Source organism: Diceros bicornis, chromosome 9, assembly GCF_020826845.1.
Source record: "Diceros bicornis minor isolate mBicDic1 chromosome 9, mDicBic1.mat.cur, whole genome shotgun sequence".
In the NCBI taxonomy this organism is placed as follows: domain Eukaryota; kingdom Metazoa; phylum Chordata; class Mammalia; order Perissodactyla; family Rhinocerotidae; genus Diceros; species Diceros bicornis.
Window position 1 is genome coordinate 10,826,369 of NC_080748.1, and position 14,525 is coordinate 10,840,893.

Below are 14,525 nucleotides of genomic sequence, written 5' to 3' on the forward strand. Positions count from 1 at the left end.
ACCACGGGCTCCCATGTCCCTGGGTGAGAGAACACAGTCAGACGCTTGAAATTTGGCCACACACACCTGGGAAAACCCAGCCACAATGCAACAGAGAAGAGCTGTTGGAAAGAGATGAAAGATACAAAGAAGGAGTGGTTAAAAGCAGTGTCGTTGTCAGGCTGGTGGAAGCAAGAAAAATGCAGAAAGAGCAGAAGAAGGCGAGGATGGAAGTGAAGGATGGGCAGAAAACAGAGATGGAGAGAAAAAATGTAATGGGAGGGGCGCGGAGGAGGGGGGTGGAGAGCAGGCAGGGAAAGCCTGGGTGAGGGTTTGCTTATAACCGCAGGGGTTTTGTTTAGACAGAGTGTCAGTCACTCCCTCATTCATCCAAAACCACCCCGTGCAAGGCCTTGTGGGTGTAGCAGTGACCAGGACAGACACTGACCCTAGCCATGCGGAGTTTACACACAAGTGGGCTAAGCAGAAGGTCTATCTACTCCTGGTGGAAGAATCCCGAATCTCGCCTCAGAAAGCCAGTGTTCTTCAAGAGTCTGCAGGCCCCAGGCCCAGTGTGATCTGACCTGCAGGAGGGGAGGGCCTGGCGGCTGCATATTTGGATAATGGGCATTTTTGTCAACGATATATGATGTTTCTAAAAAGCCCGTTCTCATACTTCTTGAAGTAGGAAAGTCCATCCATAAGATCAAGTGAAAATAGTTGTGCAGAGTAGCGTTCTTATCATGAAGTAGCAGAAAACAAATTAGAGCTGGGGCAGCTCACCAATTCTTTCCAAGTGGCAGGAACTGTCCAGGGAAGGGCTGATTCAGCTGCAGGGTCTGGCAACTGGGGCACTTTTTCAATCTTCCCCTTGCTGCCTGGCCACTTCAGATGGTGACAAGACAATGATGACAACTAGGGAGGCAAATATCAGACAGGAAGACAAAGGCAAAGGCGGGGTTAGAATGCAGATTTCTGATCCCTGCTCAGCGCTCACGCACAAAATCAAAGCAATGGAACACTTCTCTGGTGACAAGGCCTGGCCCTCATGTCAATGTGGGACAGAGCACCACACAGTGGGTTCCAAGCCGGGGACGCACATTGCTCCACCAACTTCTAGCCCTGGGAGCTAAGCTCTCTGTACCTCAGTTTGCTTTGACTGCAGAACTGGGATAATTGCAGTATTTACCTTGGAGGCTTGAAAGGAGTAAATGGATAAACGCATGTGAACAATATTTGGCATATAGTCAACTTTCAATAAACGTTAGTTGTTGTAATTTCACTTAACCACAGAAACCAAAGAAAATTTTTTCAGGATGAGATGCTGCGTTTCTGGAGTTCTCCAAATCTTTTACTGAATTTCAGTGTCAAATTCTCAACTTAGTCTCTTAATCCTGAAGTATGCTTGAGAATTTCTGCCAAGATATGTAATGTCAGAGCCAAGAGCAGGAATTGAGAAGGGACCTCCAGTGAAGTTCCCCTGTTTAGAAATTAAAATGGAAAACTTGAAAATAAATAGCTCAGATGAAATAAGCTGGTCTGACACTATGACCAAAGAATGCCAATCTTTTCCAAAGTCAAGGATAAGAGTAAATCAGAACATAGATTTAGCAGTTTGCAACATTGCAAAATTTCTACTCAGTGGAACTTTAACTCCTGGCCTCCCCAAAGGTCGGGCAGAGTAAATAATATTAGTTACTTCTCATCTGACTTGGCTTCTTACACCGTAAACTTCCCTAAGGGCAGGGCTGTCCTACCTATTTTCATGTCTGTTGAATGAATGTTGACTGTGGCAAAGCGCTCCTCGTCGGGAAGGAAGATGTAAAAAGAGGTGGAAAGCCATTCTTTCCCTTATTTTCAGGACATGGTGTGATCAGGATACTAACGAAATGCAGGGGAGTGAAGTCTTGTAGTAGGCAGTAGGTAGGGATGGTTGAGTGGGAGTTCTGGTTTCTGGTGTGCATTTTTCCTTTTGCTAGTTGTGTGTAAATAAGTAAGTCACTTAACCTCAGTTTTCCTCATTTATCAAATGGGAATAATCTATGCCAAACATACCTTAGAAGGTTATTATGAGCATCAAATGAAAAATTTGTAATGAATGCAAAAAGTGTGAAAAGTAAAACCGTTTAATGTATCGAATGTTGTTAGACAAATGCTTGGGGTTATCATGTTAGTCATTTGCCGCTTGCACTTCTTGTACATGTAGAGAAGATAAAAACTAGCAAATGTGCCTAGAAATTATGCCAAAATACGCAAGCAAAAATAAGTCAATCACACTCATGTTGCTTGTACACACTCTGTACCAATTTCAAACCACAGGGGTCTGGCTAATGACAGCCTCTTTTCTCACTTCCAAATGTTTTCATTGGTTTATTGCTATTGTGCTATTATTTGTTATGGAAAATTTCAAACATTCCCTTACTCCCTTCTATTCTTTTACTCTCATTTTTCCTTCTTTGTTTGCTAGAGTATTTGAAAGCAGATCCCAGACATCATGTCATTTCATTTACAAATACTTGCACATTCTGCCAACAAGAGCAGCCGTCAAACTCCTCAGCTGCCGCAGCATCCCCTCCTTAACCCTTTGCTATCAATCTTTCCAGCTCTACCCTGCTGTGGAATCTATTTTCTTAAAAGTCACGAAGTATGTAATCCAGAGACCGTTTCTCAATTCTCATCCTTAGCTTCTCTGCAGCTTCTGACACTGTTGAATTAAAATCAGCGAGCGTTGCACAAACACCACGTACCAGGCACTGTTAGGTGTGTGGGCGGCCAAATACCAGACCTTGAATGAGCTCACAGACGCTGAGGGGCCCAGACCACGCGGGCGCAGTCAGAGGGCGCCCTGGCGGAAAAGCGAGCACAGCGCAGGGGCACTGGGCTGCGTCGGCGGGAGGTAAGAATCGGGATGAGCAGCGCTGGGAAGTTTTGCTGCAGCTCGCATTTGGGCTGGGCTTAGAAAAATCGGGCATTCCTGGAGAGGTCGGACAGCACGAGCAGAAGCCTGGCTGTCTATCGGAAAGCTTAGGGCCACGTCTGGGAACAGTGACTCACGGGACTAAGGTGCATGGGAGAACCTGCTGATTAGTGTGCCGTGCTTAGGAAAACACGCACAATGTGGAGAGTAAACAAAAGTTTGAGTTGAGAGGAACGTCTAAAAGTAGATAACTCACTTGTAGCATGATTCTCGGTAATTCCCAGGGATGAGTAACTGCAGTCAGTATCTCTGCGTCTACACAAAGTTATAGCTATCACCTATTTAGCACAATGTGTCAGCTGCGTTATATGCACAATCTCTAAAATTTGCAACTACCTATCGAGGTCTTCTTCTTCTCATTTTACAGATGAGAAAACCCAGGGTCAGAGAGGTTAAGTGAATTGCCCCAAGTCTTTTAGGCTAGTAAGTGGCAGGAGCACATCTAGGCTTCTCTGGCTCTGGCCACTGTGCCACACAGCTGGCCTCCCTCTAAGTTAGTATCATGTGTGGACCAGCGTAGATCAGTGTTTTTGTTACGAGCAGAAGGAAAAAAGGAGTGGGGGTCCAGGTAGCATGCCACGAGCCCAGAGCCCATCATATGCACACAGCCGTCCTAGAATGAGTGATCACCACCGAATGGGATGAAATCTTCCAGTAGTCATTAAACAATCAACACATGCACAACCCAACATGCAACAGCGACCCTGCATTCTGCTCTGTTGTGCCTCCTTAGACAGGCCTTCCCCACCACCTCTGACACGGCTCACTTCCATCACCTGCTCTTCATTTACCTGGCTTCATTTTTTCATAGCATTTATCACTATCTAAAATTATATTATTCAGGGCCGACCCCGTGGCTTAGTGGTTGGGTGCGCGCGCTCCGCTGCTGGCGGCCTGGGTTTGGATGCCGGGCGCGCACCGACGCACCGCTTCTCCGGCCGTGCTGAGGCCGCGTCCCACATACAGCAGCTGGAGGAATGTGCAGCTATGACATACAACTATCTACTGAGGCTTTGGGGGAAAAAATAAATAAAAAATTAAAAAAAAATTATATTATTCATTTTATCGTTTATTATTCCCCTTTTTAGAATGTAAGCTCAGAGATAGGCAACAACTTTGTCTTGGTCGCTGATGGATTCTGAACACCTAGAACAGTGCCTGGCACGTGGTAGATGCTAAATAACTATTTGTTGAGTGAAAGGATAAGATGAATCAATAAGGGTTTTGTGTATTGTGCCTGCCTAATAGTCATTTAAATATTAAAAGTAACAAATGAAGAGATACTTGTCCACACTCTAGTTGGGAAGAGGGGCAGGGACAAACTATTACTAACAAAGCAATCACTTACAGTGGCAAATCACCAACAGCAATCACCAATAGGGGCAAAGCCTGAAATGAAGTAGTGAGGTCCCTGTCATGGAGGCATTCAAGCAGGAGCTAGATGACCATGTTATAAAAGTGATTCCTATACCAGAAACATGGATAAGGACCTTCCAATTCTAAGGTTTATGATTTCAGGCCAATGGGGGAAAAGACTATATAGGGTGTGGGGACTTGGATTATACAAGGACAGCATGTCCTTTGGAATGACTTATGGATGAGAGGAGACAAGAACTCATTTTCCTTAAACGTTTACTAAATATCCACAAGGTAAGCTTTGCTGCTGTGAGCACCTGCCACTCTCCATAGGCGCCCACACACCTCAGCACAGGCTGGGACCCCAGGAGCAGGAGTCTAGTCCATGCTGTCAAAAGGCCAGGCAGGGGCCCGGACTCCAACCCTGAAGGCCTGCGCCGGGGGAGGGAAACAAGCAGAGAGGGGCAGGTCTGCACAGCCATTCTGGGGAATCACTTACCTGGGCGGTCTGCTGGTGGGGGAGGGGCGCAGTCATGGGTGTGTGACGAAACACATCTCATGACCTAAGAGGTTCTTGGATTGGTTCTTGAGTCATGGGCGAGAGAAGATTTTTAAATAAAATCTAGGGAAAGTAAAGAAAAACTTTATTTCTAACAGCTGCCTGCACCCTCAGAAACTTGCCATTGGACAATGTTGCTTCTCTTGCTCAGTCTGTCTAGATCTTTCTAACTTGACCTCTCTTGTACTGGTGGTCAGTCTGCAGGCAATCCAAGGAAGGGTTGTGTTGGATTCACCCTTAAACTGAAAACTTTTGAGGAAACAAGGAGGGTACTGAGTTGGCCAAGTAGCCCAACTTCAAAGCATTATTGCAGGTGAGTGAGTTAACAGAGCTCAAATGGAAAATTTAAGTGCTTCACACGCAGCCGCCAGGGCAGTAGCTGCCTCCTTACAGTGGGAGGCATGCACTCTGCCCTGTGCAGGGTGGTGTTAGGTCTCCAAGGGCTACTCTTTTACTCTTGTGTGTGATTAAATTTTAGCGCCTCTTACCTTCAGCACTTTACAGGCAGTAGGCACTGCGCTTACACATCCAACTTTACTTCTAAAGAGCTTTTGTGTTGCCATAGAAATTAATTGGTAGCATAGTTAAATGGAATAGATTTGCATTGTAAAATGGCAAAAGAGCTTTCTAAAAAGGACCCTGAGGAATTGAAACCTTTCCTTTGGCAGGCAGGGAAGACAGACTTAAGAGAAAAAGCTCAATTCATGAGTTACTAGCCAGTGCTGGGCAGCAGTTTATCAGGCCAGTGTAATCCATTCCGTTTTGTTTATCACTAAATGTGGACGAATGGAAGAAAGCCTGAATTATGAAAGATAAGTATTATAAAGAAGTGATCCAGAGCCTATCTCTGTGTTGTGCACACATTAGGTGCTGGATAAATTCTTTAGATGACTACATGAGAAAGAAACATTAATCACTTGAGTGTGCCTGGGTATTCTATTCAAGTGCTTAAGGCAACTTGAAAACAGTCTACTGCAGCATGCAGCTTAAATATCCCACTCTCCATTTTGTAGTATGTTTATTTAAGATACTTCTTTATATAAAGTGCCAAGTTAACTTCTACTCTAAGCATTCAAATTCCAAATAAGTTAAGTCTGAATTAACGGGGCTTTACTGTACTGTAAGATGGGAGCCTTAGGCATGATGAACTGGGTGAAGTACGCTTAGAGGCTGAAATTCAAGTGTGTTAACTTCAAATTTAATTTAACCATCCATTTATCTGACTAAAGCTTCAAACATTTTAAGAATCATAAAGTAACAGCCCACTTTAATACACAAAAGAATGGAAATCAAGTTCAGAAGTTGTAGCAATGGAATTTGAGACCCCATGGTCTTCAGTGAGAAAAGTTTAACAGCTATGATGGAGTGCAAGGACTCTGCTATTTGAAAATCTGCTCACGTTGCACAGTATCCTGATAAAACGAACCCTCTAAACCTGCCTGTCCACTAAGTATTAATACCCAGAATGAAGAATTTCTATCAATCATAAGAGAAATGCAAACAGCCCATCAGAAAATAGTCAAACAGGTTATTCCCCCAGAGGATACCGCAATGGCTGGTAAACATGGGAGGAGACACTGGACTTCACCAGTAATCAGGGAAATGAGAATTGAAACCACAACGAGATGCCATTTCACTCCCTTCAGTTTGATAAAACCAAATGTGAGCAAGAATGTGGAACAACAAAACTCACCCACATCACTAGTGGAAATGTACACTGGTACAACCACTTGGGAGATTAACTATCTGGTAAAGATGCAATTACCCTAAAATCCAGTAATGCCACTCCTAGAGGAGTGGTTTTCACCTTTACACATTGGAATCACCTGAGGAGAATGCAAAACCAAACAAAACTGATGTCCTAGTCCTACCCTAGACCAACTAAATCAACATTGGTATTTCTTATGGGCCCGCGAAGTGGTTCTTCTGTGCAGCTAGGGTGAATGAGAACCACTGCCCCAGGGAAACTCTCAGGCACACAAGACTTGTTTTTTTTTTTTCCTATTTTTTTTTTTTGTGAGGAGGACCAGCCCTGAGCTAACATCCAATGCCAATCCTCCTCTTTTTTTGCTGAGGAAGACTGGCCCTGGGCTAACATCCATGCCCATCTTCCTCCACTTTATATGGGACGCCGCCACAGCATGGCTTAACAAGCGGTGCGTCGGTGCACACCCGGGATCTGAACCGGCGAACCCCGGGCCGCCACAGCAGCAGAACGTGTGCACTTAACCGCTTGCGCCACCGGGCCGGCCCCAAGACTTGTTTTTGAGTGGTCACAGCAGCATTGTTAATAATGGCAAAAAGTGGAAATAAATGTCCATCAACTATAAAATTGTCATAGTCATTGAATATATAGCGGTACTTGAGCAACGTAAATCAAACATGAATGAATCTTGCTGGAGCAAAAGCAGTGAGTTGCAGAACACCACATCAGGATGGCATCATTTATACAGTTTAGAAGCATGCGCAACCAAACTGTATTAGAAGGATAAATATGTAGTGTAATTAGGAAGGGACACATGGAAAGGCCAGAAGGAAAGCAAATGCAAATGGAGAAGGAACTTCAATAGCAGTGGCCATGCCCTACTTAAGCTGGGTGGTGGGTACACAAGTGTTCATTTTAATTTTTTACAACTTTTTGTGTTGGAAAAACTGTTATAAATTAAAAAATAAAGAGTGAAAGAGCACGAAATGAAGGCAACTCTTCTGGGAAATTTTACTATGAAATAGCAGAGTCAAGGAAGGGTTTTTAAGAAAGGAATATGCTCCTGACATTTAGCCAAGGATTCTGCTTCCCTTCCTTCCACCCACAAGGCCCCTTATTTCCCTGACCAGCTCACAAATAAATGGGGAGTAGAACTCCCCACCCCTTCAATGTGGGCTCTGCCTGGTGACTTCTGTCCAAAGAGTACAGTGGGGGGTGGGGGTGGGGGCAGGGGGTTAGAGGGAAGAGTAACTTTACTGTGGAGAAACCTGACAAACACTACTTAGCCCAGGTGATCCAGGTTACCATCACCAGTCATAAATCATGGTGACAGTCCGTATCCTTGATATGATATGAGGAAAACAGCACTTTACCTTAGTGATCTTCCTACTCCAAACCCATAACCCCAGTCTAATCAGGAGAAAAAACAGCACACCAATTGCAATAGAGGGCATCCTACAATATCCCTGACTGGTACTCAACACTGTCAAGATCCTCACAAACAAGGAAAGTCTGAGAAAATGGCAGCCAAGGGGAGCCTAAGGAGACATGACAACTAGATGTAATGTGGTGTCGTGGATGGGATCCTGGAACAGAAAAAGGACACTAGGCCTAGATTCTTGGGCTCTTCAGAAGGTACAGAATCTCAGATATTTAATGTCTAGTTTAAAAAACTGCTACTGATAGTTGTAATCAAGCACCTACCTGGCAAGTTTCTGTTTTCTTCTTCCTCGTGCCCATCCATGACCATAAAAATTTAATAAAACTTTTTGAAAGAGAGAAAAAAAATACTTGCCCAGAAACGTTGGTAAAGATTTCCCAAAAGAGGTGATGTCACTTGAGCTGTCAGCCCATGTAGACACAGGTGTGGGTGGTGGTTCAGAGATCAGGCAAGGAAGGGTAGAAAGAAGCCTAAGGGAGAGGCAGGGCCAGATCCTGAAAAGTCTTTCACGCTGTGCCACGCCATTCTGACCTTTTCCTGCAGACAACACAGAACCACTGAAGACTTTTAAACAGGGCAAGGATATGATCAGAGCGATGATTCAAGTCAGGATTTAGAAAGTTACTCTATAAGGGTTTGGATTGAAAGAGAGAGAGTGGAAGTAGGCAAATGCTTGGGAAAACACAGATTTCTCAGTTTTGGAGGACTGAGACGTGGGTGCCTTAAAGCAACAGGATATTCAGTTTACAGACTATGGGAGCTAGAGTTAGGGCATCAGTGGTATTCAAAATGGCAAGGTGGCAATCAGAGATGGTACTTGAAACTATGAGAGTAATTAGGGAGGAAGTGGTCAGAGCCATAATAAATGCAAATATAAAGGCCTGCTGAGATTCATCATGACGGTAATTCTCTCGAAAGTGGGGAGTGGAGGCAAGAGGGAGCTAGATGGGGCAGTGTTCAAGCAACGTGCAGAGAAGGGAAAGCATGCCAGGGAAGCATTAGAGGGAATACTTATAGGCATGTGTGTGGAGGCAGAACCTAGGGGGTGTGGGGAGCCTGCTGGAGAAGCCAAGGGTAAATGGGACTACAGAGCCAAATGGAAAACCTGATAGGAGTCAGACCACAGAGCCTTAGTTTGAACTCAATTTACTAGGAAATCAGGAAACAACTTTCTTTCTCTTAACTAAAAAATTTTTATAATGCAGGGAATGGTTAAAGCTCTAAAAGAATAGAAACCCCCATGTCAGGACTGCCTGGCCTGGTGAGTGCTGTGACAGTGAAAATCTGAGGAGACCAGCGCTGCTGTTCAACAGACATACAAGGTGAGGCACATATGGGATTTAAAATGTTCTAGTAACCTCATTAAAAAAAGTAAAAAGAAACTAGTGAAATTAACTGTAATAATATATTTTATATAATCCAATATATCCAGCATATGATTGTTTCAGCATGTAGAGTAGCCACATATCCGGTACTCAGCAGTCACATGTACTGGACAACGCGCAGCTAGAGGTACTGACAGGCAGAAATTCCAAGAGCCAGGAGGGATCATATGTGTTCTGCCTACAGGAATGAGAATTAGAAGATGGATTTGGGATTCTGAGGTTTCAAGCTTGGGATATTGTAATGACCACAGTGGTGCCATGAACGAAAATAAGTATCACACATTTGTCAACATCTGCTGTTCAAGAACAGAGACGACGTCGCTGTTATGGAAAGGATGACTTTTATTTCCATCCCGAATGATTATCACATTATTATTTAAACACATCTGAAAAATCCTGAAATAATTTAAACTGAAGGCACAGAACAAATCAAAATATTTAAGCTTCAAATGAGAAAATCCAAATATTTCAACAGTAACAATAAATTATGAACAAGTTTCCATCACCAAATATCATTCTGACCAAAAGCTAGAGTCTTTTAATAAAACCAAATTAGTTTAAGCTGATTTCAAGATTTCCATGATACAAATAATATTGAAAAAAATTTCTTCTCTCAAAATACTTATTCTACCACCAGGTTCAATGTAAGTATTTTATATATAACAAAGTAGCAATTAGGATATTTGTTGATGGATGGCCACTCCCCAGGAAATGATGCATTCTTACAAAATGTGTAAAAAAAATAGCAAAGTAGGTTACAAACTTCTATTTGGGGAGCAGGAAAACAACTTGTTCCGTGTCAATTAGAATATCAAAGCATTTCAATATCAAATTGCTTCCAAAGCCAATCATCACATAACAGTAATATACTGTATGGGGCATCCCACTGTATCTTGGTTATCTGTTGACCATACAGTGTAGCTAAGGGGTTGAACAAGTCAGTAACAATTATTGTTGCCATTTCTTATTTATTCAAAAGAGCTATGTTTAAAAAAAATCATTATCAAACTAAATGGAATAATCAGTGACATGCTACAGATACAATAAACCCCAGCAATGCAATTGCTATGTTTGAAAATAAAGTGGTCATGCTTCATAATATACTGCAGTATTTTGAAATACATTCTCTAATAATCATATCATTTATCACAAAGGTCACTTGTAAATTAGCTCATATTCTGAACTAGGTTTCTAAGTGAAACTTTTTTCAAGTATGCATAATATTAATAGGGTAAAGATATTTTTCTCTTATTTGCTTCTTTATGTGTTCTTCCAAAGGACAACCATGTTGAATAAAGGACACACAAAAAGGGCTGGTTGTAGCTTTCAAAAACATTTAAAAAAATATGAAATAGTCTAGCGACCAAGAACTGATTAACATTGATTAAAACACACCTAAAACCTACTATTTCAAATAAAAAAGAAAGAACTTTTCAGACTTTTTCTTGAAATCATTAAGGTTTGTAAGTAAAGAAATAATGGGGGAAAAATAAGGGTTTCTAAAACATTCAAGACTCGTATCAGAATAAAATAAAAATGGCCTACCTTCTTCTACTTAGCTGTGATATATATGAGTATTTAACAGCAATGTAGTTTTATCTTTAACATCTAGCTTAATTGCATAAATCACAAAAACATTTCCAGCCAAGTGTGCTGATAAGTATAATACAAACTCTAGAAAATGATTTTTAGCAAAGACTGCTTCAAAATTTTCCTATATAACAAAACATTCCTTTGGAAATGAATCTTAATGCTTTTGGACTGTTCAAGTAAATGCAGCTTTTACCATCTCCAGTACTAAACTATAATTACCTCCCAAATTCCTTTGTCACTGGGTAACATCATCTTTTATTCTCTACTATTCTAATAATGGTACATTATTTTAAAAAAATCTCTTTAGTAATGTCAGACTTGTATCTTCATCATTTAGGAGTACTGAGGGATTAAAGTAGAAATAAAATAAGCCAGAAAAATCACTTCATAAACAGTACGAAGTTTTGAAATGTTGGCACCGATGAAGAATGGGAAAGGGTTATCGTCCAAATCTAAAATGTATCCATTCATGGCACTGGCTGCAACAGTGGCAGCAAATGCTATCACTACTGGCTTCACTGCTACCAGTCTTGGGGCATGTGTAACACATTTTATGATTCAGTTATTGAAAACAAAGAACCAACAGAAGTCCTCTAGCCAGCTGGCTGGGTCACAGTTTGGGCAGACTTCATTCATTATGATAGGTCACATTCTGACCACTGAGAGTCTGAATTCTGAAAATATGAATTCACAAGGGTTAGTGGAAGACTGTTTCCAACCTGAAAGAAATGTGGCTAACTTGAGGAAAACCATTTAAATAATAACAAAAGGACAGTCTTAGTGGTTTTTGGCCCTGCATATACCAGCTGTGTCAGTAGCTCCTAACAACCAGAAACACAATAAAACTAAAGGGTTTTCTTTCCAAAACCTAAAAAAGGAAGATGTTTGACTCAAAACCAATTTCAAAATTTACACCAGGCTGCCAGGCCAGCAAATAACCGTCAGAGTGACTTTGTTCCTCTGCTCCTTCAACATGGGGACTAATGCGGAATGGCTCATGCCCACAGTTGACAGGCCGTTCACGGCCACGATCATATCTCCACACCTGGACAAGACAGAACAGAAACAGACTGTTACGATTTTCAGGGTACTAAAAATATTACGCTCACTGAGATTTGTTTAGCATGAAAATCACAGTTTCACTTAACCACTGTCAAAGATTAGGGGGTATGATCTACTTTGAGAAACGTCTGGGGTGATTTTTAAGCCTACAGTCGTTTTCCCTTGCCAATCAAGGACCCCTCTGTGCCAACCTTTCCTGTAACTGGTGGGTGATTTCAAGGGTAAGCAGAATAATTTTCATATAACCTTAAGCCAAATATAATTAGCAGACAATCTGCTGCCCCTTTTAAAAATACCTAACAATGTATTTGGAGAGGGCTGCTTATTATTTTGGCTGTTATTTCTCTGTTCATTCTTAGAGCTCATACATTCAAGGGTTCAATTAAACTGAGAATAAGACCCACACCTCCTCTTCTTTCAGCTATTGATGTTTACTGTCCTCCAAGCAGAATCATCACAAATGAAGGATGAATCTGAAGACCTTTCTATCCTTTATGATTTTTGGTCTTTAGTTTGTAATATGAATATGTTATTTTATTGTTAGCTCCTTCAATTTCTTTTTAGAAGTAAGTGGAATGCAAATTATAAACTAATTAACCGAGACCCAGCCTGGTTGTGTAACTTAGCTAAGGGAATGGTTAATTTACTTCCCCCCTATTCTTTCCTCTTAAAATGATGATTTTTTTTCCCCCATCTTTGTCAACATAAGACTGATCTGGAACATACTAACCCTGATCAATTTTTCACAGTATTATTTAGATGTTACTTTCTCTTTGCAAACAGTGTAAACTCTTCATTTTTGCAGCATTCTGTCTAGTATGTCAACATTTACTTTTTAAGAACTGCTTCTTTTCTCAAAAACTAGGCCCTATGAAGTCACAATCACCCATCTCTCCTCTCTGCTCGTATAATCTCTGTATATAATAGCTCTTTCTTCTCCCAGAGCCTGAGCTTTGGAAAAGTAGAGAGGCTGCACGTAGGCTGAGTATTTTCTGCCCAGTGGTGGCAACTAGCAGAGTGGTTAATGGCAAAGGCTCTGGGTTTGAATCGCAATCAACCACTTTTAGCTATTTGATTGTGGGCGAGTTTCTTAACCTTTCCAAGCCTTATTACTTTGTGTGTAAAACAGGAATAACAACAACACTCACCTCACAGCGTTGTTAGGAAGATTCAATTACACACGCACAGCACTTAGCACTGCGCCCAGCACGCTGTAAGCTATCACACACTCATTCATCAAACATATATTGAGACCTTATTATAAATGCAAGGCACTGTTATGGCTGCTAGGGATATAACAATAAATGCAACAAAATCCCTTCCTCGTGCAGCTTGCACAGATATAATGTTAGGTAGACACAAGTGCCGTGGAGAAAAATAATGCAGAGTCATCTAATGATAGGACTGGACCTGAGTGGGTTGAGTGGAAAAATTGCTCAGAGCCAGTTGTCACATCACAATGTGTCCAATCAAATGACTCAGGTTCAGTTCCTGTCATTAGAGTAACAAAATATAACTATGAGTGGCAAGATGGTAAAGGTAACGCTTCAGTCTAGACCAGGGTTGGCAAATTTTTTCTGTAAAGGGCCAGGTGGTAAATAGTTATTTTAGGGTTTGTGAACCACACGGTCTCTGCCCACAGCGACTCAACTCTGACACTGCAGCTCAGCAGCAGCCATGGGCAGCACGTCAGCAAGCGAGGGTGGCCATGTTCCAGTACAACTTTATTTACAAGAACAGACAACAGGCTAAATTTGGAGCTGACCCCTGGTCTAGATCGTGTGCATCATAATATATAAAGTATAATAAGACTCACTTTAATCTTCCATCATAATAAGCAGGAGTTCCCAAGACAATAGTTTTAATGAAGAAAGGCTGATTGGTGTGGTTCTCTTCATATCCACCAACAATACTAAAGCCCCAACTTCCCAAGTAGCTTCTTCGTAAAACTATATCATGGCAGCTATGAAGGGCACTATAAACAAATATAAAAATCAAGAAAAAATTTAAAAATTAATGTGGAGGCTTTTATAGCCTGTTCATCTTTGTATAACTCCATACCGTACATGTTATATTTATCACTGTTGGGAAAAGAAAAAGGGCTACTTTATTTCCTTCTGAGTGTATTGTTTTGAGGACTCATTTTCTAGCACAGATGCAGTCCTAAGTAGACTAGAATTTCTTCAACTTTTTTCAGTCTTCTTTTCCCAAGTGAAGACAAACACACATACAGAGAGGTCTTAAATAAACTTCGTTACAAGTTACACCTCAGAAATTTGTATAAAGTGGTTCTGCGCCTGTATTTGCTCACTGCACTGTCAACAGGTCCTCAATTCTGATATCCATTTCTATCTTCAAAATTTGTATCTACAAAAAAGTGGTACAAAAGGGGTCTAGTACTGCTGATTTGAGCACTCAAATGAAAGAAGAAAGTGAGCAATAGTGCAGCTTCAAAAAAATGTACGATA

The 14,525-nt window shown here is 41.5% G+C and overlaps 1 protein-coding gene across 9 annotated transcripts in view; it reads right to left on the minus strand.

Moving 5' to 3' along the window:
* Window positions 1–9,724: 9,724 nt before the first annotated feature.
* LNX2 (ligand of numb-protein X 2) overlaps window positions 9,725–14,525 on the minus strand; it is an 82,043-nt gene continuing 77,242 nt past the window's right edge. For all 9 annotated transcript variants that reach the window (XM_058547909.1, XM_058547913.1, XM_058547911.1 and 6 more), the window contains 2 exons: window positions 13,874–14,032; window positions 9,725–12,040 (listed from right to left, as the gene is read on the minus strand). In XM_058547909.1, the coding sequence (XP_058403892.1) occupies window positions 11,905–12,040; window positions 13,874–14,032 (295 nt within the window). In that variant the 3' untranslated portion in view covers window positions 9,725–11,904. The remainder of the gene's footprint in view (window positions 12,041–13,873; window positions 14,033–14,525) is intronic.